The 27726-nt window shown below is 56.4% G+C and overlaps 13 protein-coding genes across 13 annotated transcripts; 9 read left to right on the forward strand and 4 right to left on the reverse strand.

Annotated features, from left to right (window-relative positions):
* Positions 1-12: 12 nt before the first annotated feature.
* On the reverse strand, positions 13-1377 carry PHYSODRAFT_556902 (hypothetical protein; the record flags this gene model as incomplete). Its single annotated transcript, XM_009521305.1, has 1 exon — positions 13-1377. The coding sequence occupies one exon, from the start codon at positions 1375-1377 to the stop codon at positions 13-15; it is 1365 nt and encodes a 454-aa protein (XP_009519600.1).
* Positions 1355-5364, forward strand: PHYSODRAFT_284904 (hypothetical protein). The gene has a single exon (XM_009521306.1). It carries the CDS (start codon positions 4329-4331, stop codon positions 4812-4814), a length of 486 nt encoding a protein of 161 aa, XP_009519601.1. The 5' UTR covers positions 1355-4328; the 3' UTR covers positions 4815-5364.
* A 726-nt stretch (positions 5365-6090) lies between these two features.
* Positions 6091-7583, forward strand: PHYSODRAFT_260120 (hypothetical protein; the record flags this gene model as incomplete). Its single annotated transcript, XM_009521307.1, has 4 exons — positions 6091-6221; positions 6326-6916; positions 6988-7273; positions 7347-7583. 4 exons carry the CDS (start codon positions 6091-6093, stop codon positions 7581-7583), a joined length of 1245 nt encoding a protein of 414 aa, XP_009519602.1.
* A 325-nt stretch (positions 7584-7908) lies between these two features.
* Positions 7909-10584, forward strand: PHYSODRAFT_556908 (hypothetical protein; the record flags this gene model as incomplete). Its single annotated transcript, XM_009521308.1, has 6 exons — positions 7909-8099; positions 8200-8345; positions 8419-8860; positions 8943-9228; positions 9310-9539; positions 9858-10584. 6 exons carry the CDS (start codon positions 7909-7911, stop codon positions 10582-10584), a joined length of 2022 nt encoding a protein of 673 aa, XP_009519603.1.
* A 1374-nt stretch (positions 10585-11958) lies between these two features.
* On the forward strand, positions 11959-12534 carry PHYSODRAFT_443619 (hypothetical protein; the record flags this gene model as incomplete). Its single annotated transcript, XM_009521309.1, has 2 exons — positions 11959-12248; positions 12306-12534. Coding segments are annotated over 2 exons (519 nt in total), but the record flags the coding sequence as incomplete, so codon positions are not given.
* Positions 12535-12978: 444 nt separating this feature from the next.
* PHYSODRAFT_484568 (hypothetical protein) lies at positions 12979-13557 on the forward strand (the record flags this gene model as incomplete). The annotated part of the gene is made up of 3 exons (XM_009521310.1): positions 12979-13107; positions 13243-13338; positions 13402-13557. 3 exons carry the CDS (start codon positions 12979-12981, stop codon positions 13555-13557), a joined length of 381 nt encoding a protein of 126 aa, XP_009519605.1.
* Positions 13558-13680: 123 nt separating this feature from the next.
* PHYSODRAFT_556912 (hypothetical protein) lies at positions 13681-15311 on the reverse strand (the record flags this gene model as incomplete). The annotated part of the gene is made up of 6 exons (XM_009521311.1): positions 15126-15311; positions 14959-15056; positions 14574-14879; positions 14049-14510; positions 13824-13979; positions 13681-13746 (listed from the first exon to the last, which is right to left on the reverse strand). The coding sequence occupies exons 1-6, from the start codon at positions 15280-15282 to the stop codon at positions 13681-13683; spliced, it is 1245 nt and encodes a 414-aa protein (XP_009519606.1). The 5' UTR covers positions 15283-15311.
* A 655-nt stretch (positions 15312-15966) lies between these two features.
* PHYSODRAFT_480285 (hypothetical protein) lies at positions 15967-16344 on the forward strand (the record flags this gene model as incomplete). Its single annotated transcript, XM_009521312.1, has 1 exon — positions 15967-16344. The coding sequence occupies one exon, from the start codon at positions 15967-15969 to the stop codon at positions 16342-16344; it is 378 nt and encodes a 125-aa protein (XP_009519607.1).
* A 614-nt stretch (positions 16345-16958) lies between these two features.
* On the reverse strand, positions 16959-17894 carry PHYSODRAFT_556917 (hypothetical protein; the record flags this gene model as incomplete). The annotated part of the gene is made up of 2 exons (XM_009521313.1): positions 16959-17636; positions 17723-17894. 2 exons carry the CDS (start codon positions 17892-17894, stop codon positions 17263-17265), a joined length of 546 nt encoding a protein of 181 aa, XP_009519608.1. The 3' UTR covers positions 16959-17262.
* Positions 17895-18263: 369 nt separating this feature from the next.
* Positions 18264-20309, forward strand: PHYSODRAFT_311360 (hypothetical protein; the record flags this gene model as incomplete). The annotated part of the gene is made up of 7 exons (XM_009521314.1): positions 18264-18411; positions 18486-18603; positions 18679-19180; positions 19264-19346; positions 19422-19536; positions 19616-19706; positions 19777-20309. The coding sequence occupies 7 exons, from the start codon at positions 18264-18266 to the stop codon at positions 20307-20309; spliced, it is 1590 nt and encodes a 529-aa protein (XP_009519609.1).
* A 627-nt stretch (positions 20310-20936) lies between these two features.
* PHYSODRAFT_486638 (hypothetical protein) lies at positions 20937-22654 on the forward strand (the record flags this gene model as incomplete). Its single annotated transcript, XM_009521315.1, has 6 exons — positions 20937-21157; positions 21223-21444; positions 21512-21656; positions 21745-21816; positions 21885-21926; positions 22007-22654. The coding sequence occupies 6 exons, from the start codon at positions 20937-20939 to the stop codon at positions 22652-22654; spliced, it is 1350 nt and encodes a 449-aa protein (XP_009519610.1).
* A 113-nt stretch (positions 22655-22767) lies between these two features.
* PHYSODRAFT_485048 (hypothetical protein) lies at positions 22768-24443 on the forward strand (the record flags this gene model as incomplete). The annotated part of the gene is made up of 4 exons (XM_009521316.1): positions 22768-23037; positions 23107-23241; positions 23317-23886; positions 23961-24443. The coding sequence occupies 4 exons, from the start codon at positions 22768-22770 to the stop codon at positions 24441-24443; spliced, it is 1458 nt and encodes a 485-aa protein (XP_009519611.1).
* A 250-nt stretch (positions 24444-24693) lies between these two features.
* On the reverse strand, positions 24694-27033 carry PHYSODRAFT_541890 (hypothetical protein; the record flags this gene model as incomplete). Its single annotated transcript, XM_009521317.1, has 2 exons — positions 24694-26628; positions 26680-27033. 2 exons carry the CDS (start codon positions 27031-27033, stop codon positions 24832-24834), a joined length of 2151 nt encoding a protein of 716 aa, XP_009519612.1. The 3' UTR covers positions 24694-24831.
* Between the last annotated feature and the right edge of the window lie 693 nt (positions 27034-27726).

The following is a 27726-nucleotide window of genomic DNA, read 5'->3' on the forward strand; positions in this document are numbered from 1 at the left end:
GTCCGCGCGAGCTTAAATATGGACGTCCGAGTAGGTCTCGGCGGCCACGGGCGCCTCCGCCTTGGACAGGTGGTCGGCGCCGCTGCTGCCAGTGGGGGACTGGGTCGACGCCGTGGACTTGGTGGCGCCAATGGCGTCGTTCTTGTCCAGGCCGAACGAGTCGCGCGACTCGAACATGCTGGCGGGGGTCTGCGCGGCGTACAGCAGCTTGGGCGGCAGCGGCGTCTCGAGCTCCGTGGCGCTCTGGGCCACGATCTTCTCCAGCTCCTTGGAGTTACGCAGCTGCAGCTGCGCGAACTCGAGAAAGAGCTTCTTGAGCTCCACGGCCTTCTGGCCGCGGAAGCGCTCCACCTCGCGCATCACGCGCGCGTGCACGCGCTCGAACTCGTCCTTGGCCGCGACGAGGGCGTTGCTGAGCCTGGTGGCGGACGGCGAGTCCGGGCCGTCGCCGTTCACGGCCTTGCGGTGCGCCGCGAGCTGCGCCTGGTACAGGTAGCGGCGGTCCTCGCGCACGTCCAGCGCGTTCTGCACGGCCTTGACCCAGCGGGCGATGTCGTCCACGCTGGCGGAGAAGGCCTCGAGCTCGGCGTCCATCTGGCGCGCGCGCGTGTCCAGCATGGCCAGCAGCGCGCTGTAGTAGGACGTGGGCATCTCGGCGTTCTCCTCCTCGGCGTCGGCCACCCAGTTGAGGCACTCGATGAGGTCGCAGTGGGCCCCGGCCGCCAGTTTGTTCTGGTGGCTGGCGGCGCGCACCTTAGTCTTGAGCGACTGGATCTGCGCGTACAGCTTGGCCACGTACTTGGCCACCTTGGTGAACTCGGGGTCTTCGATCACGCCACTGGTCTCGCCGTCCTCGGCGTTGCCGCGCGAGCCGAAGATGTTGAGCGTGTCGTTCTCCACCATGCGCTGGTAGGTCTTGCCCCACCAGTTGTTGAGCATCTGTGTGCGCTGCACGACGGACGACATGGACGTGGCGTTGACCGAGTTGGCGCGCTGGGCCTCGGCCTTGAGCGCCGTGAGCTCCACGATGGAGCACTCGAGGAAGCTGCGGAAGAAGTTGGAGTTGCGCAGTTCGTCGTGGTTCACCACCTTGCGCAGGAAGCGCTCGAGGCCCGCGCGCCGGTGCTCGAGGAACTCGGGCCCCTGCAGCAGGCCCACGACCTTGGCCGGCAGCGGCGGGATCACGTAGCCCGCGCACTGCTTGGAGAGCTGGTGGTGCAGCCACAGGAAGTCCGAGTAGCGGCGCTCCACCACCACGTCCTCGGCCGACGTGACCTTGTACACGTAGTACGAGTTGACGCCCTCGCCGACCTTGCCGGCGGCGCCCACGGTGATGTCGGCCGCGCGGCTGCTGGTGCTCAGGTCCGACTCGCTCATGCTCGCTCGAGGGGAATTGGAGGGGCTGCTGCTGGGAGAGGAGACTGGAGGAACGGCTGCTGCTGCTCTCGCGGCGGATTCGGTAATGAAAGAGCGAGCAGCTGGGCGACGGCGACGGGGTCAGAAACGGACGGCGGCCCGGACGACGCGAAAGGCCGCGCCGCACAAGTTGTGCGGCACAACAACCAGACAATCAACGACGCGACGGACGGACGGCGCGGGGACTTTTGCTGCTGGATCTCCGACGAGAGATCGCCTCGGCAGATTTTGCCATGGCGCTGCTGTGGATGCAGCATTATCGTCGTGGATTCTTGCCATCAGTTGTGATGGTCTTCATTCATTAAACCGGCGTTTGCATTCGTTTATTTGGACTGCTTGTTTACAAGCGTTTTTTGCGGTGATGAAGGATACCGTCAGCGCCATTCAAGTACATGACATGAGGCTAACCGAGCCGCTCGCACTTCACTACAGTACGATACGCGCGCGAAGAGGAAACTGCGGTTGCAGCTTGTGTTGGGCCTGGCACGCGCTCACTACGGCCCTGTCAACGCCGGGCATGGAGGCTCAAGGTACTTGAGGGCCGTTTTGGGCGGTTGTTGCCGTTCGTGTTCATGTGGCGGAGCTCTTGAAATCAGGGCAACAAACAAACAAACACATCCTGCCGAAATTCATTGCCCGCAGCCTGATCCCCCACAGCTGCGTTGATCAATCTAGAACGCGCACTTCTTCTTGTGGCCTTGGTCGGACTCGGAGTGGAGGAGACGCACCTTGGTCGCCTCCGAGCTCCTCGGCCCGCTGTGAGGCAGGCTAGGCTGCTCGTGTGCAACGCGATGCAGCGTGGCGCCACGAACATTGCACACGCGGAGAGGGGAGCTGCTGTCGGAGCTGCCGCCACGCTGCCAGCGGCGCAGCTACCGCGTGCCCTACCCGGTCGGCCTGTCTATTGAGGCCAAGTGGTGGGTTTGCTCGAGCCCTTGACCTGCTTTGCTGACGGCCCGTCTTGTTGAAGCAGGACTCCTGCTTGCTGGGGCGCTGCAAGAGCAGCGCGCTGCGCCGCCCGCCTTTCATTCGGCGACGCCCGTTGCCAGTGGCTTCGAGCCTGTCTTGGTGGCATCCGTTTTCATATCAGGCCGAGCTCCGTTACAGGATCCGTTCCGGCGCCGCCTTCTTCGCCGCTGCTGCAGGCCAAATTCTGCGACCTCAGCCAGCAGCACTTCGCCGGCCAATATCGACGGGGCCTCTCTCCGCGGTCCTGGTCGAGCTTGAGACAGCGGAGAGGATCGGCGCACCGAAACAAGCTCTTGAGTCTTGTAAACAGGTCGCACGAACACTGCAGTTACGAGCTCCGCAAGCTGTAGCAACGGTTTGTCGTAGTGGCGGCAACTTTAAGCACTCGGATCGATACACGGCACGCTACATTATTAGACTTACACGCATCCTACAGACAACAACATACTGCTACCGCTGCCTCGCTCTATTGCACGGACGAGACCTTATGCACAGACTTCCTCCTCGGCGTCGGCGAAGTCGAGCACCCAGTAGTGCCTGTACCGCTTGGACGCGTCGTACTTGTAGCCCGGGCCGACGAACGGGAGGTCGCTGTAGATGAAGGAGTCCGAGTCCTCGGACCATATCGCGACCACCGTCTCGACGGAGCTGTAGCCCGCAGCCACGACCTCGGCCGATGCAGACACATTCAAGCTCTGCGCTGTGGCCCGGTCGGCGAGCTTGGATCCGTCGGAGCCAGTGGTGTCGACGAAGTTGTTCTGGGCCATGTCGTCAGCCAGCACTTGCGCCGCTCTCATGAGCTTCTCGTTGATGCAGACTGCGATGAGGCCCTTTTCGGCGCGCTTGCTGTTGACGGCCTCGAGTAGCTTTGCGCTGAAATCGGCCACCTGCAGCTCACGCTCGGCGGGGGCGCTGGCATTTGCTAGTCCGACGAATGCGAGAGCGAGAAGGGTTTTGGCACTGCTGATCATCATGTTGCTGCATGGTGCGAGACTGCAGCCGTTGGTTGGTGGGCGCTGGGTGAGCTGAGAAGGCAAATTGAAAGTGAGCCGTCATGAGCTCGACGATCAGGGGCTCCACAGGTGTCCGTCCAAGCAGGCCGGACGTATATTTCAGACACCAGTCGGAACGAGATAGGCCATGACCGCACGTGGCATTCGTGTGGCTCTAGGATCGTCGAGCCATATAGAGTTGGTCTTATGCATGGGTCGGTCCACAAAGCCAGCAGCTAGCGCTTCTACCGCGGCGGCTATCGAAGTTGAAGTCGACCTCGTTTGCGAGCCAATGAAAATGGCGAGATGTCAGTGTGGCTTACATGTTAGTTGCAACCCCGAAGGATCTACCCGGTACGCTCCACCGAAGGAGGAACCAAAGCTTCATGGACGCTTGAACGTCAAAATTTGACAACAGCAAAGAGGGTTGCTACAACAGATACTTCAAGGATTGGGTCCATCCAGCCCACCCGCTCCAATACGAAGTGAAGTGAAATATGATTGAAGATATGACCCGAGCCTTCGAGGAGCTTGTCGATAACGTGCTTGCAAAGCGCTGCAGGGAAGGATCATTCCGAGCACCAGAAGCACAAATCGTCAATGTACGGAACATCGAACGCGATACTCTTTGACTTCAACTTCGATAGCCAATCACTGATCAGATACCCGTATGCGCCGCGGTAAGAAGCGCTAGCTGCTGGCTTTGTGGACCGACCCATGCATAAGACCAACTCTATATGGCTCGACGATCCTAGAGCCACACGAATGCCACGTGCGGTCATGGCCTATCTCGTTCCGACTGGTGTCTGAAATATACGTCCGGCCTGCTTGGACGGACACCTGTGGAGCCCCTGACCGTCGAGCTCATGACGGCTCACTTTCAATTTGCCTTCTCAGCTCACCCAGCGCCCACCAACCAACGGCTGCAGTCTCGCACCATGCAGCAACATGATGATCAGCAGTGCCAAAACCCTTCTCGCTCTCGCATTCGTCGGACTAGCAAATGCCAGCGCCCCCGCCGAGCGTGAGCTGCAGGTGGCCGATTTCAGCGCAAAGCTACTCGAGGCCGTCAACAGCAAGCGCGCCGAAAAGGGCCTCATCGCAGTCTGCATCAACGAGAAGCTCATGAGAGCGGCGCAAGTGCTGGCTGACGACATGGCCCAGAACAACTTCGTCGACACCACTGGCTCCGACGGATCCAAGCTCGCCGACCGGGCCACAGCGCAGAGCTTGAATGTGTCTGCATCGGCCGAGGTCGTGGCTGCGGGCTACAGCTCCGTCGAGACGGTGGTCGCGATATGGTCCGAGGACTCGGACTCCTTCATCTACAGCGACCTCCCGTTCGTCGGCCCGGGCTACAAGTACGACGCGTCCAAGCGGTACAGGCACTACTGGGTGCTCGACTTCGCCGACGCCGAGGAGGAAGTCTGTGCATAAGGTCTCGTCCGTGCAATAGAGCGAGGCAGCGGTAGCAGTATGTTGTTGTCTGTAGGATGCGTGTAAGTCTAATAATGTAGCATCGATCCGCAATTCTACATGATACGCTTTTTTTGTGGTCAAAGCAGGGAAATGCCATAATACGTCTTCTCCGATATCTAAGCCAGCAGAACGTTTGCTGGTGCAGGAGCGCAGCATGAATAAGCAAAAGTTGCACATCACTATGCTTTGTACTTGACACTTCCAACAGACTCAGCACAACAAGGCTCAGTCTGCGTTAATCAAGGCCAAGCTCATGAAAGCTACGAACACGAGCACGTTAGATGCAAACAGCCAGCCGAGCTGAGAGCTGTTAATCTACTTGCCGGCAACAGCAGAAAACAAGAGATTAGCTGCGCGCTTTCTCGATCCCCCACGTCCAACGTGTTGGAAATCCCAACACACATCAAACCAACGTACCGCATCAACTCGGTACAGGATGGAGGGGATGGCGAACGCAGTGATCCAGAGGAAGGCCTCGAAGAAACACCCGAAGCTCGTCCACGCACTGCGTAGACACCCCCGCACACACCAAACGACTAAGTTCCTTCCAAATATCCACACCACAGCCGCAATTTGCGCCCACCTGAGGTCGTCTCCTCCCGACAAGGTCGAGAAAATCGCCGCCGTCATCGGCAGCAACACGTACGGGAACACTACCCAATCATACCAAGACGACGCAACACTAAATATCCATACCGCCCAACGCCGCGCACCACAAATTCAGCGCAAGGTATCCGCTGGCCACTCACGAACAAATAGTCCCCATGGCGTCGAGTACGCAGCCGACGCCACGATCACGCCCACGAGCGCCAGCAACAGCAGCGAGCCCGCCACAGTCAGTTGAACCTCTGCAGAAACACAACCATAGCAGTCCGTCAGCAGCAGCAACAGCAACAACATACGCCGCCGCCTCCGCCGCCGCCTTCGAATCTCGCTACTCACTTCGCTTCATGTCAGTAGATCGAGTGAGTAACAGATATGAGGGTACAAAATCGAAGAGATGATTGGTGCAATTACTGACCTATTATGAGGTCTCATTGGTCAATAACAATCTAGAGCCACTCTGGTCTATCTTGCAACGGCCATCCGAAGTCCGCGCCAATTTCGCTCTCGCCCCGCCTAATCCAAGACGACAATGGCCGACGCCTCCGAGCACCTCGAGACCGCTGCTGCTGCTCCGCCCGCGCCCGCCCCCACCACGGCAGTTGACCCCGCGGCCGCCAATGACGCTGCCATGCAGGAGAAGCTCATCAACGAGGAGTACAAGATCTGGAAGAAGAACACGCCGTTCCTGTACGACCTGGTGATGACGCACGCGCTCGAGTGGCCGTCGCTCAGCGTGCAGTGGCTGCCCAACTCGCACACGTAAGACCCATCCGCTCCTTGTTATTTGCAACCTTTTGGTGGTTGTTCGAGTCATTTTGGCCGGGAATTGACAATGTTATGCCGCTCTTTAACGTTTTTTGCAGCTCGGCTGGCGACGACTTCTCCGTGCACAAGCTGCTGCTGGGCACGCACACGTCGGGCGCCGAGCAGAACCACCTGATGGTGGCGGAGGTGCGTCTGCCGCTGGAGGACACGGAGATCGACGCGCGCAAGTACGACGAGGAGAGCCAGGAGCTGGGCGGCTTCGGCGGCGTCTCCGGCAAAGTGGACATCAAGATCCGCATCAACCACGACGGCGAGGTGAACCGCGCGCGCTACATGCCGTCGGATGAGATGATCGTGGCCACCAAGACGCCGCACGCTGAGGTGCACGTGTTTGACATCTCGAAGCGGCCGTCGCAGCCCGAGGAGAACTCGGGCTCGGACCCGGACTTCCGTCTGCTGGGCCACACCAAGGAGGGCTACGGCCTGTGCTGGGACCCGCACGAGGCCTTCCATCTGATCTCGGGCTCGGACGACGCCATCATCTGCGAGTGGGACATCCGCAACGCCGGCAAGACGGTGCAGCCGCTGCACAAGTACAGCGGCCACAGCGATGTGATCGAGGACGTGGCGTGGCACATGCACCACACCAAGATATTTGGCTCTGTTGGCGACGACAAGAAGCTGCTCATGTACGTTGACTGGGTGCGACTTGGTGTGACGTCCGTGCGTGTGCTGATTGACTTTGTTCTGTTGGTTGCAGCTGGGATATGCGCACGGAGAGCTACGACAAGCCCGCGACGACGGTGTACGCCCACACGGCCGAGGTCAACTGCCTTGCCTTCAGCCCGTTCAGCGAGTACCTCGTGGCGACGGGCTCGGCCGACAAGCACGTGAACCTGTGGGACATGCGTAACATGAAGGCGAAGCTGCACTCGTTCGAGGGCCACAACGACGAGGTCTACCAGATCCAGTGGTCTCCTCACAACGAGACCATCCTGGGCTCGTGCTCAGCTGACCGCCGCATGCACGTGTGGGACCTCAGCAAGGTAAGACGCGCGCATTATTATTGATATCCGTACTCGTTCTCTTGCTAACTATTTGCTTTATGAACAACAACAGATCGGTGACGAGCAATCGCCCGAAGACGCTGAGGACGGTCCTCCTGAGCTGCTGTTCATCCACGGCGGCCACACTTCCAAGATCTCGGACTTCTCGTGGAACCCCAACGACGCGTGGGTCGTGGCCTCCGTGGCCGAGGACAACGTCCTGCAGATCTGGCAGATGGCCGAGAACATTTACAACGAGGAAGACGAGGAGACGGAGCAGGCCGAGGTCGCCGAGGAAGACCTCGAGTAATCTGGCCACCTAGGGCCACGCAGCTATTGATACAGCACAGCCGCTAGTATTTAACGCGGCTCGTCACTGATTAATGAATTTACCACTAGACCGAAGCATTGTTCGCTCTACTGCAGTTGTGTAGCCTACAGTCAAAGCAGAAGAGTTCTGCTTCCACGTCGTGGGTAGAACTCAACAATCGACAACCAACTGCCAATCACCGAGTCAATTTAGCCAACGAATAGCCGTGTCCAGCGTATCCCGCAGCCATCCAAACGCCATGTCCCGCTCGCCCCCGTCCGCGGTGACGGACGTCGCTGAGCACGAGCACGAGGACCCCGTTCCGATGGAGGAGGACGAGACGCCCGCCGCCCCCACCGACGCAGAGAACGCTGAAGGCGAGGAAGAGGAGCCCGACACGCGGCTGGAGAGCGACGAGTACAGGGCCTGGAAGAAAAACACGCCGTTCCTGTACGACGTCGTGATAACCCACTCGCTCGACTGGCCGTCGCTTACTGTGCAGTGGCTGTCCTCGACGTACGTTGCTGTTACCTGGTTAAATTGCTGTCATTGCTACAGTTCTCGTAGTGATGATGATCCAATGGGGATTTTTTAATTGGTGTTATGCATTGGACAGCACGACGGAGTCCGACTTCTCCGTGTATGAACTGCTCTTGGGCACGAACACATCGGGGGCTGAGCAGAACCAGCTCTTGAAGGCGAAAGTGGGGTTACCACTTGATAAGAAGCGCGATACACCCAAGTTGAACGAGGATACCCAAGGTGACTGACGAAGGACAAATGTCTGCTACAGTGTAGCTCAGTTGCTAACTGTTCTTGTTGTGGGGTTGATTAGAGCTGGGTGACTACAATAATGCCGCTAAACGCAAGATCAAGACTTCCCTGCGCATTAACCACGACGGAGAGGTGAATCGAGCTCGCTGCATGCCCTCGGACGAGTTTATCGTAGCCACCAAGACGCCCCAAGCTGAGGTGCACGTGTTTGACATTTCCAAACGAAAGTCCGACCCCGAAGATTCGAGCTGTGACCCGGACTTTTGTCTGTTGGGTCATGACAAGGAAGGGTACGGTCTCTGCTGGGATCCGCACGAGGCCTTCCACCTCGTGTCGGGCTCGGACGACGCTATCATCTGCGAGTGGGATATTCGCAACGCCGGCAAGAACGTGCAGCCGCTGCACAAGTACACAGGCCACACCGATGTGATTGAAGACGTGGCGTGGCACAGGCATCACCCCAAGATCTTCGGATCCGTAGGCGACGACAATAACATGCTGCTGTACGTTGTCTGCTTGGGTTGGACCTTGGAGCTATGTACGTACCCGTGCTAAGTGTGTGTTTGTTTTGATCGATCGATACAGTTGGGACACGCGATCGGAGAGCTACGACAAGCCCGCCGCGACCGTCCAGGCCCACTCGGCAGAGGTTAACTGCCTCGCCTTCAGTCCGTCCAGTGAGTACCTCGTGGCGACAGGCTCGTCGGATAAAGTGGTGAATCTGTGGGACCTGCGCAGGCTGAAGACCAAGCTGCACTCTCTGGAAGGCCACGGAGACGAGATCTACCAGCTCCAGTGGTCTCCTCACCACGACGGTGTCCTCGGTTCGTGCTCCGCCGACCGCCGACTGCACATCTGGGACCTCGCCAAGGTAAGCATGGGCTTCAGTTGACTGCCTGCATGAAGAAACACCTAGGCAACTAACTCGTTGCCCGTTGGTGCTTTGCTGTAGATTGGCGAAGAGCAGACCCCCGATGACTCGCAGGACGGCCCTTCGGAGTTGCTGTTCATCCACGCCGGCCACACCTCCAAGGTCTTGGACTTCTCGTGGCACCCGACCGAGCCGTGGGTCGTGGCCTCCGTTGCCGAAGACAACATCCTGCATGTCTGGCAGATGGCCGAGCACATTTACAACGTTGAAGAGGAGACCGAGCGGCAGGAGGTCGCCGAGGACGAGCTCGAGTGATCTCGCTTGATTTCGTCGCAGCCTCACCTAGCAAGCTCGTGGTGATGGATAATAGGCCTTATCAATGCTCACGCAGCCTAGCAGCAGCAACATCAAAAGCCGAATCTTGTCCGTCCACCAAAATGGCTACAAAACCGAAATGCAACCATCATTCCCACCTTACACTTGGTTTTTGTATTGCTGCATAATCGCGACTTGCGACTCGAAACGTATCGACAACTTCAGAAACGGTCACCCGCTGCAGTACCGTGCAGTACGTCACTCCGCGTTTAGCAGTCTCACAAGCACACACCTGCAGCCATGACCAGCGCCAGCGCCGCAGCGCCCAAGCCCGCCGTGCGCGGCGCCATCTTCGACATGGACGGCACGCTGCTGGACACGGAGGAGCTCAGCCGCGTGGCCATCGACGGCGTCGTGCGCCAGTTCGGCAAGGAGTTCACCATGGCCATGCACAAGGCCATCCTGGGCCGCCCCGCCGTCGAGTGGACCAGCATGGCCATCACCGCCGCCGGTCTCACCGAGGCGGACATCACGCCCAACGAGATGTTCGAGCAGTGGGCCGAGCGCATGCGGGACATGTCGGACCGCGTCGAGGAGCTCCCAGGCGGCGTCGAGGTGCTCAGCACCCTGCACGCGCGGGGCGTCCCCATCGCGCTGGCCACGTCCAACAGCCGCAGCGTCGTGGACGCCAAGATCAAGCACCATCCCAAGCTCTTCTCGTACTTCTCCACCATCGTGTGCGGCGACGACCCCGCGGTGAAGCGCGGCAAGCCCGCGCCCGACATTTTCCGCACCGCTAGCCAGCGCCTCTTTGGCCTCAAGGAGGGCGAGGACGGCGACCAGGCGCCGCACTGCATCGTGTTCGAGGACTCGGTGAACGGTTACACGGCTGCGAACGCGGCGGGCATGCACAGCATCGCGATCCCCGACGTGCGCATCCACACGGATGAGGCCCAGAGGGTCGAACTCTTTGGCAAGGCGGACGAGGTCATCACGTCGCTCACGCAGTTCCAAATTGACAACTACGACTGGCTGCTGTAATAGCTATAGAGCTACAGTAGCAAGCTAGATGGAGGTGGTAGGGCCATTACTGCCGATTGCTCTCATCAATACGAACGCTCGGCTTGCATTTCATCGAGACTTTAGCATGAACATCCCATGCCTCCTGTAAAAATAGTGTGTTTTTGCGAATGCCACGACTGGAGATAGCTATAGTGCGTTCCTCATGACGGCGGCTACCCGAGCGAGCGCCAAGCTCCAGAGTGACGAGCTGAAGGACGCGTATCGGGTGTGGCTCAAGGATCTGTACGATGATAAACCCGAGAAGTTGTTGCGAAAGCTCGGCAGTAAGAAGAACACCGGCGGTGGACGAGCGCGACGAGCTCAACGATTGCGACACGCTCAGCAACATACTGCAGCTAGTGCTCTCAAAGACGTCGCGCTGAAAAAGGTGACGGAGATGTTACTGTTTCGCAGACTGTGCAGTTAAGACGCTAATTATCGGTTGTGTAGGCTGAACGAGCTAAACTTCCAGCGTTGTCGTCGCAGCGATACACCCCAGTTGATAAGCAAGTCCTTCACGACTCGCAGAGTCGGCGACACCAAACGCTCGTGGATGAAGCTAATTTCTCTTCGTTTCAGTACGCACAGCATCCCTCATGGCGACCTGGCCTTGCTTTCTTCCAGCAACTTGTGCGCTTCATTCTCCAGAAAGTACCACAAGGACCGAATAGCTCCGACGGTGTTGTTTCAGCTGAATTAGCCGGTTTTCCCATACAAGTGGCCCCAACTCTACTTCGCGTTCCGGTCCGACGCAATCGTTTGGGTGTCGCTCTGTTGTTTTGCCAGGAGCAAAACCAAAATCAGGAGCAAGGACTCGAAGTCGTGGATGAAACAGCGTCATTCGTCTTACATTGTCGGTTGTACTCGAGGGCCTCTGACTGGCAAGAGCATCGAGACACGCTGCTTGATATCGTGTCGAATTCATCAGCTGAAGTTTGTGCAGTGACGAAATGTGCCGAGGACTTTGAGTCTCGAAGCAACGAGATTAGAATTTTACGTTCTCGACAGGAAGTCGGGGAAGCAATGGACGAGCTTTGGGTAAAATACTCAGATGCCGATGACGCGAGCCCGAATGTAGACACGGATTTATTCGCTATCCAAAAGTATATTCCGTTCAAAGGAGCATCAAGCAGTGCATCCGCCACAAACACTGCTCCCCCGGTAGAACGGAAAGCTTGGATAACACGCTGTGCTTCTCGCAAGCGCGATAAAAACTCGTCAACTATTTGGATCATTACAGGTGGAGATTCTACTGACTGTTCTTCAGCAGTCACATATTCAGGTAGTACGGACTGCCAGCTTGTCAAGTGCAACATCGATCAGGCGTGGCCCGAGCCCCGACTTCTGGCTTCGATGTGTGCGATATCATTGGAGAAGGCTGTGCGACTTCGGTTTAATGAACTGGTGCTAGATCTGCTGCAAGATACTACTGGCAATTGGTGGTTACTACAGGTGAAGGCCTTCACACTTGCTTCTGTTCGTCCTGCATCTGCCACACCGTTGCCGTCTAAAGCTACTCCGAGAGGTCTCTCGCGAACTTTATCAGCACCAACTCAGTTTGGAGCCGGCATGGCTCCTACTCCACAGTGGAAAAAATGGCGCTGTGCTGGACGCTACTGCTCCAAGAGCTGTGGAAAAGGCCTGTCAGAGCCTGTGAACCAATTATATGATGAAGACATCGACGACGATAAGGAACCGAGCGGATATCTAACTAAGAAGGTCTTGCGGAGCTGCGAGTTCTACGACGACTTTGTTCGCCAGCAGGATATGAGTTTAGCTGGAGGCTTCACGGAATTCCACTCCGCCTTGTCCTTTCACTTACAGCACCGCCTTCCGAAAAGGGATCGTAGTCAGCTGTACGAGTCTCAACCACTTTGTAGTGCATGCCTCCGGCGATATCATACGCTTCGGCAGCAATGGATAGAGACAGTGGAAGCACCGAAAGCAACACCAACTCCTGTCCGGCATTTGAGGAAGCCTACCCTTTCCGAGGCTTCGAATCACGAGCATACCGACCAAATCATGCTACATCCTCGAAAGCTCCCTTCTCTCAACCGTGACTTTAGAATACCGTCGGTATCGAATCTAACTACCTCAACTTCTGTTTATGAAGCTTCAACTCCCGATGCTCAAGAGAAGAGTCCGAGCAAGCGCACAGAGGACCATGAACCTATCACGAAAACACCAAGTTACGTCAAGGAGATCGCTGCGATGGAAGAAATGCTAGCTGAGCACGCTCCATCTTCCCTTTCGACCAAAGCGACAAGCAAAGCTCAATTTCCTGAAAGCTACCAGGCAGCGACGGCGGCCTCGTTCGGCTCAAAACATGATGATATTTTTCCTGAATGGAATGGGGTTAACCGAATTGAAGCAATGTGGCAAAACTTGACGCTCAAACCTCTTGAACGCCAGCTTAATGACACCATCCTCGAACAACATGAAAATTCTGCTACCACCAAACAGGGGTACAACTCGATTTCACTTCAGCAAGAGCTGGCAAAGGTGGCCGAAAGGAGCGACAGCAATGATGAAAGTGCAGAGCAATCTCCCATTGAACCTCAAGTTGAAAGACGTTCTTCACCTGTCGTAAAAGCTCTGGTAAAGTCGGTGGATCTTCCTCACGCAGTTCATGTTGAGTACTGTCGTCGGGTATTCGAAGATGAAATCTATCGGGAAGGGCTTGTGAATGATGCCATAAGCGCCCTTCGCTCGGGAAATTCAAACGTTTGCTTCGTCGTGGCTGCGCGTAGTGGCAAGAAAGATCTCACTGGAGGAGACGAAGACGAACTGGCTGAGATGGCACTGCGATCACTCTACATTGACGTCAAACAAGCCGTAGCAGCTTCGTCCGAGGAATTCGTGTTCGGCTTGTCGCTCGCTTCCTGGCCGATGCGCCCGAAACTGTGCCGAGAAGCTAGCGGGTGCACCACGGTAAAACTCGGTCCGGCGTAGTGTAAGCTTAAGAACCGCTTTGAAACCAGTGTTAGGGTCGTACAAATGTGTTGAACGTTATTGCGAACGGATGATGGTACGAATGGTGGTACGAAGCTGTTTGTGTTTTGATGCGGAATCTGTCTAGTGTGCTTCGGTGTAGTAGTCAGGGTACTTTGCCACGTGCTCCAGCATCTCGCGCTCTTGCTCCTGTTGTGTTTGTCAAACAATTCCTATGAGTTCCTCTATCCAAAACACCCTCGGCAAACAAGCAAGTTGAATCATACCAGCAGGTGCGGCGTCTTGACATCGTAAACGTCTTCGAACATCGTCTCGAGCGATGGCCGCTCCTTGGTTTCGGCCTGCTGCAGCGCAGCAAGCACGTTTGTCCGCTCGTTGTCTTGCATGTGACGGTCCTGCTCCTCACTCAGCCATCCGCGTTTCTGTAAAGATATCCAAAGGTTTTGTTAGAAGTAGGAACTCCGACACACACAACATCACCAATCACTTACCAGCAGATAGCGCTTGGTGCGCTCAATCGGGTCGCAGGTCTCCTTCCAGTGCTTGATCTCCGCCACCGGACGGTACTGGGTGGAGTCGTCCGACGTCGAGTGGTGGCCTTGGCGATAGGACATGGCCTCAATCAGCACGGGTCGATTCTCCCTCAGAATGAACTCACGCGCACGACGAGTGGCCTCGTGGACAGCGAGGAAGTCATTGCCATCCACGCGCATGATGGGAATGCCGTATCCACTGCCTCGCGACGCGATGCCGTCTCCCCGGAACTGCTCAGCCGTGGGGGTACTGATGGCAAAGCCGTTGTTGCGCACGAAGAAGAGAATGGGGCAGTCCTTCGTAGCCGCAAAATTCAATGCAGCGTGGAAGTCGCCCTCGCTAGCGGCGCCCTCACCGAAGTAGCAGACGGAGATACGGTCCTCTTTGGCCAACTTGAACGCGTACGCAGCACCCGCAGCCTGCACAAATCCAGATGAACTGTCAGTATTAACGTGGCAGATGTGCTTTTGAGAATAACTTACCTGGGGCAGCTGCGTGGCCAAGGGGGACGAGATGGTCTGGTGGTTGAGGTTCTTGGAGCCGTAGTGCACGGGCATCTGCCGGCCCTTGCCGTGTCCGTCCTTGTTGCTGAAGCACTGGTCGGCGAAGTTCTGCAGCGTGAAGCCGCGCCACATGAGCACTCCGGGCTCACGGTACTGCGCGAAGACCATGTCACTGAGCCGCAGCGCCGACGCACTGCCGAACGAGATGGCTTCCTCGCCGTACGACGTCATGTAGAAGGAGATGCGGCCCTGGCGCTGCGCGTCGTAGAAAATGTTGTCCATGGTCTGCACCAAAGAACATCGTTACCGTCAGCCCCCTAAAGGTTAGCGTGGACTTCTCTCTAAAACTTCGAGCAATTCGTACGTTGAGGCGGATCATTTGGCTGTAGATCTGCGTGCAGAGGCTCTGGCTCAGCTGCGGGTCCGTGGCTCCCTCCACGACGTCTCCATCTTCGTTTAGGACTGCAGCAGTAAGCAGCAAAGTTGCGTTAGAATTGGGGCAACTACGCAGAGTTGCGTCCTCTGACGTACTGCGGAAGCACGGGATCGGGTCGTCGTCCCGAGGGTCGCGGAAGACCACGTCGGGCACGAAGGGCATCTCCGTGCCCGGGAAATAGCCGAGCGAGGATGAGAGGCGGCGCGAGCTGCTCTTGGCGCTGGTGGCCACGCGGCGGGCGAGCGAGAACATGGCGGAGAGGAGGAAGCTTGGCAAATGGCAGCTTGGTAGTGGTGCTGGTGTTGAACTTTGAGCCTCAGCTCGAAGCAGCCGTTTCGCCTTCATCTAATCATTTGGTTTTGATGCAGCAACATAAGGGATATGACGTTTGGTAGTGGCAGAGGTTGCCTGGGTGTTGCTGCTGGGCTTTGAGCTCATAAAGAACACGCATGATAAATAAATACTTGCGATGCTAATTGTCCGTCGATGCGTTTATCCTTCCTGATGGTTCTAGGCAAGAAACCCCCCAGGAACTGGCAGAGGCTGGCACTTCAATAAGATTCTCATACCGTCACAACTTCAAGACAAATACAGCAATTCATGCCGGACTTTGCACTCGAGCTTGATGCTAGATGAATATTAATATGCTTGAGCCTGCTTAGATAGAGTGTGCAATGCATCAGGGCACTCGCAGTACTCGCTGCTGCAGCAGCAGCAACCTGTGCTTGAAGCTCGACCCTCACACGTCGCAGACTCGTAGTTATTAACCAATCAAATCCATTATCATTCTCCAATATCGTCCAATCCGATTCTGCTCCGGGTTGATTGGCCACTGGCACCAAAGCGCTTGGGCTCTGCTGCCTCTGCACTCACCGTCGAAGTTGCCCCGAGTTGCCGCACCCCCGTCACCAGCTCCACGCTCGCACGACCAGCACGATGGCCAAGAGTCTGCGCTCCAAGATCAAGCGAAAGTTCCGCACGGAGCTGCGCAAGCGCATCGGCGTGCCGCACCAGGCCGTGCAGGAGGCCAAGATCCAGGAGAACCTCAAGAAGGCCATCGCCGCGCAGGGCACGGGCAAGTCGGTAGCCAGTCTCAAGAAGCTCATGGGCGCCTCGGTGCCCGTGGCCAGCAGCGAGATCACGGGCGTGGTCAAGGAGCAGACGCCCGCCGAGGCCGAGGCCGCGCTGCTGAACCAGGAGGCCGACGCCAACATGGCCGACGCCGCCAAGAAGGCCAAGAAGGACAAGAAGAAGCCCAAGAAGCGGAAGTCCAAGTTCGTGCACTTCCACCAGCTGCGCAAGAAGGGCGTGTAAGCCCCCGGAACAGCCTGGAGAACGAAGCGACCGAATGGCGGCCGATGGACAGCGCTAGTGTGGACTAGGAGGCTTCGTGTCCTGACCGCTGTTACTCTGTAATCTGCTATTATCCAGTTTATTTTAATGACTGTTATGCAAGAAGCGTGGTGTGTGTGTGGTTCTTACTTTCTTGTCAGTCGTCCCAGTCGGAAGCTTCTGTCGCTGCCTGGAAATCGACCTGCTTGTCGTATTGGTAGCCCTCCTGGTCGGGACGGATGATGTTCTGCTCGAAGACCAGGTCCATCTTCTGCTTCACTTGCTTGAGCTGCGTCTCGGAGACGCGGTTGTAGTCGGCTTGTGGTAGCTTTGCTGGGGCTGGCGAAGCGACCTCTGCTGGTGTGCGCTGGTGATCGACTAACTTTCGCACCAAGCGGACAAGCTGCAACGAGAAGATGTAAGTCGTCTTGAGTGAGCTACGACAGTAGACTCGCTCTACTGTACCTGCGTCGACGAAACCTTGCTGCCTCCTATAACCTCATCGTGCTGCTTGATGATGTCGTGGACGAGTCCTTCGATACGATATTCCTAGTGGCATCGTGAAAGTATTCATGCAGACAAAAATTACAACACAAACGATGGATTTGTTGTTGTGGTATGGTGCCTGCTTACACTTAACCTGCCCGAGCTTAGCGACAGTTCCGCTTTTAAGTCAATTTCATGGTGGTAGAGCTGCCTTCCCGCGTTGCTCTGGTAGACGTACTCCACAATAATTCCCGGGGGCTCGTATCGCAGCGCCAGTCGCCGAGGCTCGACTCCACGGACAGCACCCATTGTGACGAGTCGCTCACAGCGATGGCGAAAGATGCCGCCTTCAACCGCTAAATTTAGTGGTCATCTACTCGACTACCTTGACGATGTATCCATCTCAACTGGAAATCATTTGTCGTCGACAGGGACCATGACGCGCTTGCTTCCGCAGCAAGAGGACCTGGCAGCAGCTCCATCTTTCCACTCCACGTTCTCCTTCCACACTCTCGTGTCCCCTTCGTACTGTTCACTCTTCCAAATGGGGACCGTGGCCTTGAGTGTATCAATCGCAAAGGCGCAAGCTTCCAGCGCTTCTCGTCGATGCGGCGAGCTCACAGCCACGATGACACTGGCCTCCGCCACCTCCACAACGCCCAGCCGATGGAACAGAGCGACCCCCACAACCTCAGGCCACTTCTCGCGGATCGTGACGCAGATCTTGCGCAGCTCCGACACCGCCATCGGCGTGTAACCCTCATACTCCAGCCGCACCACCTTCTTCCCTGCAACATCAACATCATCAGCTCTTGCCATCACGATAGTATTGTACAGTGCAATGCAATGCAATGCAATGACCCTTGTAACAAACCTTGGAAGTTGTCGCGCGTAGTGCCCACGAACGTCGAGATGGCGCCAGCACTCGGGTGCATCACCAGCTCCACAGCTCTCTGGTTGTCCAGCGGCGCATACCCGACCTCCACAAAGTCGCCGCGTCCTGGCTCCTCACTGGAATGGGACGTCACCGTCTTCGAGTCCGCCATAACGCAACGACACAATGTAGCCATATCTCTGATAACGTACCCATTTCGTGTGCGTTTTCATTCGTCAAAATTACCGTTGTTGTTTCATCCAATCACATCTCCCCAATCACGAGCAGCTCACATCAACGGGAGCTCCGCGACCAGCGCACCATGGCGACGCCCGATGCCGAGCGCTGGCTGTACCTGGACGCCGCCACAGGCCAGCAGAAGGGCCCCGTGGCCGCGCCGATCCTCAAGCGACTGCTGCGCAAGGGCATCGTGCAGCCGCAGCAGCTGGCGTGGACCCAGAGCCTCTCGGAGTGGACGGCGCTGGCCGACGTCGAGCCGTTCGCCGCCTACTGCCGCGTCTGGGCGGCCGCGTGGTTCTACATGGCGGAGAACGTGGCAGAACCGAGCCAACCAGCGACCAGGACGGGCCCCTTGACCACGCAGCAGCTTGTGGCGCTCTTCGTGGACGGAGGAGTGGACGGCATGACGCTCGTCTGGAGCCAGGAGCTGGACGGATGGAAGCCCATCGGTCAGTCGTCAATGCAATTCAATTTTGTTGTAGAATGTTGTAGTAAATATGGGGTTTTATGTGGTGTTTTACAGGTGAGGTGCCGTCGCTGAAGGAGTTTTTGCAGGAAGCCAATGACGACATGGATCGGGAGGCGGAGCTGCAAGAGCAGACCACGGAGGTTCCTGCTGAGCATCAAGTTTTTGAGAAAGAGTACGTGGATGTGGGTCATTTTGTGGGGATTTATGAAGAAGATATTTATTTGTCTGCGTTTTTGTGTTTCCTAAGGGCTACGGAGGCGTTGGTCGCGGAGGATGGCAAACAGTATGTGTTTGACGCTGAGTCGAAGACGTACGTGACGCCCGAGGACAAGATTGAGGAAGAGCTGGCGTCGCTTCAGGAAGCTGCGATGGCGGAAAGCGAGAAGACACAAGGAGAAGATTCACCAGTTGGCAAAGAGAATAGTGCGATAAGTGAGAATGGTGATGAAAGTGCTGGCAAGAACGAAGTGCCGTCCGCGAGGCCGGCGGCAACGGAAGCGAAGCCTGCAGACCAGACAGAGGTAGATGCAGACGCTGCTAAGAAGCGAAAGAAGAAGAAAAAGAAGAAGAGCGACAAGTGGAAGAAGAGCAAAGTGAATACGTGGGTCTACGTAAACGGCCTGCCGCTAGACATCACGGTGCAGGAAGTTCACGACCACTTTGCCAAGTGCGGCGTGATCCAGTCCGATATTGCAACCGGCGAGCCTCGTATCAAGATGTACCAGAACAAGGAAAGCGGCGGACTCAACGTAAGACTCGGTCCTGTTGGCATAATCTTTTCTTGTGGTTGCAATGCTGACGCGTCGATCTATTGTGCAATGTTTGCCAACAGGGCGATTGTTCAGTTTGCTACATGAAGGAGGCCTCAGTAGAGCTCGCCGTTCAACTTCTTGACAAGTCACAGATCCGACCAGAGTAAGCGCCTCAGCCTGTGATTGTTTTGTATCTCCCCGTTGCTGACGTGTGTTGCTGAATGCCGATATTCTGTAGGTGGCCTATCGATGTATCACCCGCTGAGTTTAAACAAAAAGGACAAGATTTTGTGAAGCGGAAGAAACCAAAGATTGACACCCGCGCCAAGATCAAAATGTTTGAAAAAGAAAAGGTATGCAAGTGTAATGGGACTGATGTGAATACTGCATTCAAACGTGGTTGCTCTAACTTTTCTTTGTTTTTTTTGCTAGGCATTATCTTGGAATGAAGGCGAAGTCAGCGAGCCTGCTGGCTTGCGTATTGTGGTGATCAAGCACATGTTTACCCCTGCGGAAATCGAAGGTGCGCTTCGTATCCATCTCTATCAATCACCACTGTAATACACGACTAAAAGAGTGTGTTCCCTTTACAGATGAAGAGTATGAAAAGGAATTGCAGGAAGACATCCACGACGAGTGCTCGAAGATCGGAGAGGTTTCGAAAATAACTCTGTTCGCTAAGCACGTGGATGGCGTCGTTGTGATCAAGTTCGCTTCAAGTGGCAGCGCTGCTCGGTGCGTAGAGGTCATGAACGGACGATTCTTCGCTGGTCGCAAGCTCGAGTGCGGATTCTGGGACGGCACGGACTACACTCATCGTGAAAGCAAGACGGAGGAGAAAGAACGCGCTGAGAAGTTCCAAGAGTGGCTGGAAGAGGGATCTTCCTCGTCTGAGAGCGAAGCCGAGGAGGAAGAGAAAAAGACGGAAGAGAGCGCACAAGGTAGTACAGGCCAGGAAGTCCACGCTGGACGTGAGTTGCCTCCTCTTGGGGAGGACAGTGACGATAGTGATGTGGAAAGCAACGGTGAGGACGACGCCAGCTCCGTGGTGCCTGGTAACGAGGTGCATGCTGGTCGAGTTATGCCCGATCTTGACGATCTCGGTGATGAGGATGGGGACAAGTAATACCATCGATCTTTTCTGGTTGTTGTTTCAACGGATCCGCGGCAGTTCGTAATGTGAGATTGTTCCCCGTTGCATTCTCGCGCTCGAGTTCTGATCTTGAACCGGAAAGCCTATCAAGTCGCTGCCAACAGCTATTTTCAATGCGATAGGCCTGGTCAGTTTCCTCGGTAAGTTTGGATGTGTTTTATATGTACATTGCTTTGAGTGAGCAGGTCACCGACGCAGCCTCATTTACCGGACAAGTCTATAATGTGAGTGATTAAGCTTCTTGCCCTTATCGCTGAGGCTGCTGTCGATGAGCTTTTCTTGGCTGTACATATGTGTGCTTTTCCTCGTTCTTTCTTTAGTGGCAGCGATATAGCTTGCTGAAAGCTTTGACAAGGTGTGCACTGCTATCTTTGATCGTTTGGTTGCATTCCCTCGCCATTGCTGCTAATAGCCTGTAGTTGAATCTTTTTGTAGCTCGTTGGACTTGGCCTTGCGGCAGACAACTTGGTGGGAGCTAGCCTCTTTTCTCTCTATAATTGTTGTTGCGGCCTGCTGCTCTCGGCAGGTGCTACCAGCTCCTTTCTTCGTCCCTTGTTTGTCCAGCACTTGTAGCCAAACAGCTTCGTGAACCTCGACAGCATGCCTGACATCATGGATGGATGGACGCAAAAGCCCTGGAGCGTGACGGAAGAAATGTGGAAGCGGAAGGCCAAGGGTCTGGAAGACCAGTACCAACGTCTGCTATCCGACCACCAGGACTTGCGTCTGGAAAAGGCCAAGATGATGGGCGAGCTGCGAGTTCTTCAGCGCTACAAGGAGACTGCCGAAGACACCATCACCCGTGAAGTCGCCAGTCGAAAGTACGTCAGTGTACTAACTGCAGTCTGTATTAGAAATTGGTTGCTAACTTACGCTTCATCGCCAGGATTGAGCACAAAGACAAAGTGTCGGCCACTACGAAGCTGGAACAGTACATCAAAAAGTATGAGCGCGAATGTGAACGAGCATTTGCGCTAGAACGCGAGAACGCCTTCCTCATGGAACAGGTCTCCAACATTAAAGGGGAAACCGAGAAGCGCTTGGATTTGCTGAAGGAGTTGGAGGACTCGCAAAAGCGCAACGCTCGACAGAAGGAAAAGCTTCGAGAGTGAGTTGGCGGCAAGGTATTGATTCTTGCGAGTGTATTGCTAACTATTTCTGCGTGGTGTCTGTAGGATGGAAGTTGTGGGCATCGAGCACGAGAACACCATCCTTGAGCTGAAGGAAAAGAACCAGAAGCTCAAGCGGAAGCTGTCTGCTGCTGAGGAAGATGCCGCTGACAAAGCAGAAGAGGCGAAGAATCTTGCTGTCCGACTAGCGGTTCGCCCCCATTATTTTGTTGCTTTCCTCAATTCTCTGGTGGTGTTGGCTAATTATCTAAATAATTCGTTTGTTTGGGCATCTTAAGGCTGTTGAATCTGCGTGGGAAGCAGCTCGTGGCCAAAACAAGACTGCTTTGCACGAGCTCAAAAAGAAGTACGTTATTTAGTTAACCACGGTTGTATTTGCCGTACTGATATGATAGGTTGTCAATCTGACTATAGGAAGTCGCTTTCAAAGGAACTTGAAAATGTGAAATCTGAAACCAAGGTACGCAACGAATACTGTAGCATTGCTCGAGTAAACCTGCTGGCTCATTTCACCTCTTTATTCTTTTTGTTGCCTTACAGCAAGCAAGCTATCGCATCCACGCTTTGGATGTGGAAGTTGAGAATGCTCAGAGTAAGCTGCGACAAAAGGACCGCACAATTGAGGAGCTTCGTGAGAAGAACGCACTGCTCAAGAAAGAGATCACGCGTCTCAGTGCACACATGGAGGACCTCTCTGCTAGTCTCGCTGCTACTCGTGAAGTCATCGAAGAAAAGGACTCCGAGATCGAGTGCAAGACTGAGCAGCTCCGCAACAAGAAGACCGAAGTCAAGACACTCGAACGTATCGACGACTCATCGAAGGAGCGTATTGAAGACCTCGTGTGCCAAGTGAGCGAGCTACAGCAGCAGCTGCTTGACACGCAGAAGGAGTATCTCCGCAAGGTGAAGAAGGACGAGCTCACGCGAGAGAAGCAGCGCGCGCGTGACCGAGCTGAAATCTCCAAGGAGCTGGAGACGATGCACAAGCCGCGCCGGTGCAAGAACTGCAACGAGACGTTCACCAACAAGTCCAACACGTCTCTCTCGTGCTCGTTCCACCCGGGCCGCTTCGTGGCGCGCAAGTACCCCCTCGAAGGCTACCAGTGGAGTTGCTGCCAGAAGCGCGAGCTATCTTCAAGACCCTGCAAATTCGCTGGCCGACACATCGAGTCCAAGTTGCTGGACTGAACTTACTGACCCTCAGACGGATGCGATGAAGGTGCGCAAAATAACAACAATAAACTCATCGGTCGTTAGCTATTCCTTCTTTTGCGTCGGTTCACAGTTCAGGTTCGGTGAGTATGCGCGTTAATGTCAAGGTGCACGGATTGCAGTTCGTGGTCCCCTGTGGTGAAGGTTCGCAGACCTGTCTATGGCTCGGACTAGCTGTTGCGCAGCGATATGCACTAGCAGCACCCCACGGACGCTGTCGTACTCGTGAAGACGCACACATTAAGCAGGGATTTTTCCTGCCTGCTGCTATCGTCAAGTCGAATGGCCAAGTGCTTCGTCCCGAAAAGCGAATCGCCGAGACTTGCAAGGACAACGAGACGTTAACGGTCCAGCTCCAGGTAAGCTCATTCATGAGGCTTTTGAGAGAGACTTTCTCACTCTAATCGTTCAACGTGTTTGAATACCAGCAAGAAGTGCCGGTGAACGAGATCGGAACGCCTCAATTCACAGCGTGGACTGCGAGTGCGTTCTTTCCGTCGCAGAAGCGTGTTGATATCCCCGATCATGCCTCGGATGCTAAGGCGGACTCAAAGTCGACCGCAGTCTCTAGTGGATCAGCAAAACAGTCGCAGCAGCAACAAGCAGCTACGACTGAAGACCAGGTCGGTGATGCGGAGGCCAAGGGAGACTCGGCCGCGGAGGAGCTGAAGCAATACGCCCACGCCGAGATGCTGCAGCAAGTCAACTCGGGCCAGTTCTTGACCGACATGGAGGTTGAGGCCGCCTTCCTCTACGACTGGAGCCGCATCCGTGCCGAGGATATTGAAAAGGACCCTCGCGAGCGCGACCTCCTTCAAGAACTGCTGCTGTCTCGGTTCTCGGAGCTGAACGCTGGGTACATGCACTACGCAACAGGCAGCAGCGAGCTCACCTACGGCATGAACGGTGCCGAGTTTTCACACTTCTTACACGAATGCGAGCTCATCAGATTCCACGACGCCAACGACCAGAAAGTCGTGGAGAAGGTGGTCTCCCAGACGTTGCGCCACGACGGACTGGTTGCAATGAGTGATCGAGGCACGCTGTCTCGGGTCGGGTTCCTGCATGTCTTGCTGCGGGTGGTGCAGGCTGTGTCAACCTCCAAGGCCCCACTCAGCGAGACTTTCGACAGCGTACTCAAAGCGCAGATCTTGCCTACCATCACTCGACTTACCAGTGGCCCATTCCGAGACCACTCGCACCATGATGTACGTTGTGTTGCTTCATCCTTATACGTAGCTGCGATAGGGTTTCTAATGTGCGTGCGATGCAAAACTGTTAGAAAATGGTGGCGATCTTCCAGGAAGCCAAGCCGAAGCTCCTCAAGCTGTACGCCAAGTACGCTCAAGATCATGCGCCGAAGCCGTCGATCCGAAAGAAAACCGACAACCCCGAGGCGGAAGATGGATCAGCCACAGCTCCGTCGACGAGTCCACCGGTATCGTCCACCTGGCCGCTGTTGCTGTCTGCGGTGGGGTTGAAGAGCATGTTGTACGACTGCGGCATCTTCTGCTCTGGCACACCGGAGGAGCAGGAAGTGATGTTCGATCGCGCAGTGGACCAGAGCTTCTCCGGCATGTGCGAGGTGGAGCGAGCCGAGGACAGGATGCTCGTCTTCAGCGAGTTCCTCGAGGTCACTGCTCGGGTTGCATTGGCCGTGCTGGAGAACGAAAACGAGCTGCCTCCACGAGACGCGATCAAGCTCGCGCTGGAGGCGGTGCGGAGTCTGCCGCTCAAACAGGAAGCGCCCAAAGCGCGCAAGTAGGCTGCAGCAATCATGTGCATGTCTATTGAACCTCCCCACCATAGTGCAAAGTGTTCATGCAAGATGCCTCATCTTGCCTAGCTGACCCGGAATAAGATGCAGGTATCCTACAACTTCAAGATCACTTGATATCAGGTCGGCAAGCTTGGTGCAACCAGGATGTGCAGCTCCAATAACTGCACTGCTGGCAGCAGTCTGCTGCGCAGCGGAGCTCCAACTTGGAGTTTAAGAACACGGCAACAACACTGCAGATCAACTTAAAAAAACAACTAAATATTTTCCTTCCTCCGTCACTATGAACCGCGAAAGCAAAGCTCTTCAGCCGGACCTTGACTCCGTGGTCCTAATACCCTAAGACTGACGCCACAGCCACAATTTTGCACAGAACTCACTGCTTGAACGAGAAGTTCAAGCACTCGTACCAGCACCTCGAGTCGGCCAGCGAGTCGCAGTTCACCTTGAGCTTGTTGCCATTGGCAAGCGTGAACACCATGCCGCACTCCAGGTCGCGCGTCGAGCCCACGTCCACGACCGTGCCGAGGCGCTCGAGCTGGTTGTCGACATCGTTGGCAACTCCCAGCGTCGAGCCGTCGATCACGTAGAATCGACGCAGACGAGAGCCCTTATTCACCTCCGTCAACCACCCGCCGAACACTGGCCGTAGTTTCTTGCGACGCCGGCTGTTCAGGTACTTCTTTAGGTTGAATGTCTCTGCGTGCCGGCACGCGCTGCTGATGACGGAGCGCCACCGCTTGGCTGTCTCGTACGACTCGGCGTGGACCTTCCAGACGCGCCCGCTGATCAGCCGAATCAACAGCCCGTTCGCGTGGCCCTCCCATTCCTCCACCGAATGTGCCTTATCGCAAAGCACGGTCTCCGAGTTTGTGTCCTTCGCGTACGCCAACTCCACACCATGGAGCGTGAAGTACAGGCGCTTCCAGCCCTTAAATAATCCAGCCTGCTTATAGAGCCACCCTGCGTAGTTCGACAGTGCTGTTTGAACATAGCAGCTCTTGACAGATGTCTTGGGCTGCGCCGTCTTGCCGTTCGCGCTGGCAGCGGCGGATATCGCGCCGTACCAAAGCATCTGCTCATCGTACGAATCAGCGTAGCACACCATCGATGTATCTGTGCTGAGCTGGATCGCAAGTCCATTCGCGTGGCAGTCCGCAAACGACACGGCCTTGATATATCCAGAATACTTGCGGTCAGCCGGTCCATGCTCATGATCACGGCACTCAATGTAGCCGTCGATACGCACAACGAAGAAGCACCGCTTCCACGCCTTGTTCTTCTCCTGCTTGAACAAATATCCTTCGTGCTGCTCCGATGCCGTCAGCGTGTACGACGTCTTGGACTGCGTGTTAATAGTCTGGTTGCGCTCGATGGTCTTCTCCATGAACTCCAGCCACTGTTCATACTCGGTCTCACTGGGGCAGCGAATCTGCAACGTACCGCCATCACCAAACTCAAGCAAGATCCCATATCGCAGATCCTCCATCCGCTTCACCGCACTCAGCAGACCAAATCCCTTCGGCGACTGGCCTACGCCCTTGCTGTACTTAAACTCGGTCCCGGACAGCACTGCGTAGTACCGCTTCCACGTCTTGAACGCGCCATGTCGGATAAACACCCAACCAGCGTGAGGGACGAACGCCGCATTCGATGCGCGGCGGTTGTCGAAGCAGGACGGGAGCCGGTCGTCGTTCTTGCTGCTGTTGTTGTTGTTGTTGCTAGGAGCCGTAGTGAACGAGTCCGGAGGGGACCTTCCACGCCGAGAGGACGACAGATACGGGTCGCTCACGCGGGGCTCCTTCTCCGGCGCCAAGTTGCTGTATCCTCGGTTGCGGTGGCCCGCCTGCTTGAGTCCAGAGCCCTGTTCTCCTGCCAGATACGCCACGTAGTTCCCTGTACTTATGGGGAGTCCCATCACGGCGTCGTCCTCTCCGACATCGCCGACCACAGCCACGGGCTGACTCTGCTGAGACCTCAGCTCTTCCTCGTCCTCCTTGGCACGCTGAGAGATGGGCATTTGGGGCATCGTCGCGACCGTCGCGCGTCTGTTCAGCAGGTTGAAGGTGCCGGGGTCCGAGCGAATGGGGCGACTGCCGCTCACGATGGCCTCGTAGTTCCTCGTGTCCACGGGGAGTCCCACGACCGTGCGGTCGTCCACTGCCTCAGCTGCCTCCTCCTTCTCGTGCTCCTGCTCCTGCTGCTCTTCCCGGTCGGCGGCCACCGTCTGCGCGAGCTTCTTGTCCCTCTCCAGCTGCTGCTGGTTGTCAACGTGCTGCTGGTACACTGTACCCATGGCGAGCGTTTGTCGGCGATACCCGCCGTCGCCGCCGCTCGAGACGGACGAGGCGCCCGAGCCCGCGCGCCGCCTGCGCGCCAGGTTGTCGATCAGCGCCTGGTAGTTGCGCGTGTTCACGGCGAGCCCGAGCGGCGCCGCGTCGTCGCTGAGGTCCTCGTCGTCCATCAGCGCCTCGGCCTGCTCCACGGCGAGCGGGGACCCGGCGAGCGCCGCCTTGCCCGCGGCGTGGTACGCGCCCGCGGCGTCGGGTCGTATGGGCGCCACGCGCTGCGTGACCATCGCGAAGCTGAGCTCTTGGGGGTTGTATGCGGCGGTCGGGAGTGTTGGTCCTTGCTGCGCCGGGTATTATTAGGCAAGTGCGGGGTGCAGTACTGTACTGTATGCGGCCGATCGCCAATCACGCGCACCCTTCCACGCTGCAGCCCGCGTTTCCAGGAATGAAAGAGTGAGTGTTGGACAGAAGGCGGCTGGCAATTTCTCAGCGACCTGCGGGGATTGATCCCCCTGCGGCCCGGCTCTGGCCGCGATACTGAAGTGAGAGGGAGCGCCACCTGTGAAACCCAGTGATTCGAGATCTGGACCGGGAGTGCGCAATGCGCGCCGGTCCACAGTGGCGAGTCCTCAGCCTCCGGCGGGGCGAGTCGAGCGTGAAGCTTCTGCGCAGGCAGTGAAGGTGCTGCAGCGTTGGAGGCAGCTTTGGGTGCAGCAATATCAATCGCCGAGCTGGAGTTGAGCTGACATGAGATTCCAGTCGCCGCTGTAACTTGCTCTCGGCTCTGCCGGGTAAGGCGCGATGGGTACACATCGCTCGATTCCCGCCGCCCTCGGCTCGCGGCAGGATTCTTTAGGGGGTGGCAGCGCCGATGACGTTCTGCTGATCTCCGGAGCGGAGACGCCTGCCTTGACGCTAGAGCTGAGGGGCTGGTACAGTAGTGCAATGGTAGCTGCTAGACGAGCACGTACGCGTCCTGT

Source organism: Phytophthora sojae (genome assembly GCF_000149755.1).
Source record: "Phytophthora sojae unplaced genomic scaffold PHYSOscaffold_2, whole genome shotgun sequence".
Lineage (NCBI taxonomy): Eukaryota > Oomycota > Peronosporomycetes > Peronosporales > Peronosporaceae > Phytophthora > Phytophthora sojae.

Bases quoted from the DNA above. Each gene is read 5' to 3' on its own strand.
- PHYSODRAFT_284904 (XM_009521306.1), top strand. From the start codon at position 4,329: ATGATCAGCAGTGCCAAAACCCTTCTCGCTCTCGCATTCGTCGGACTA.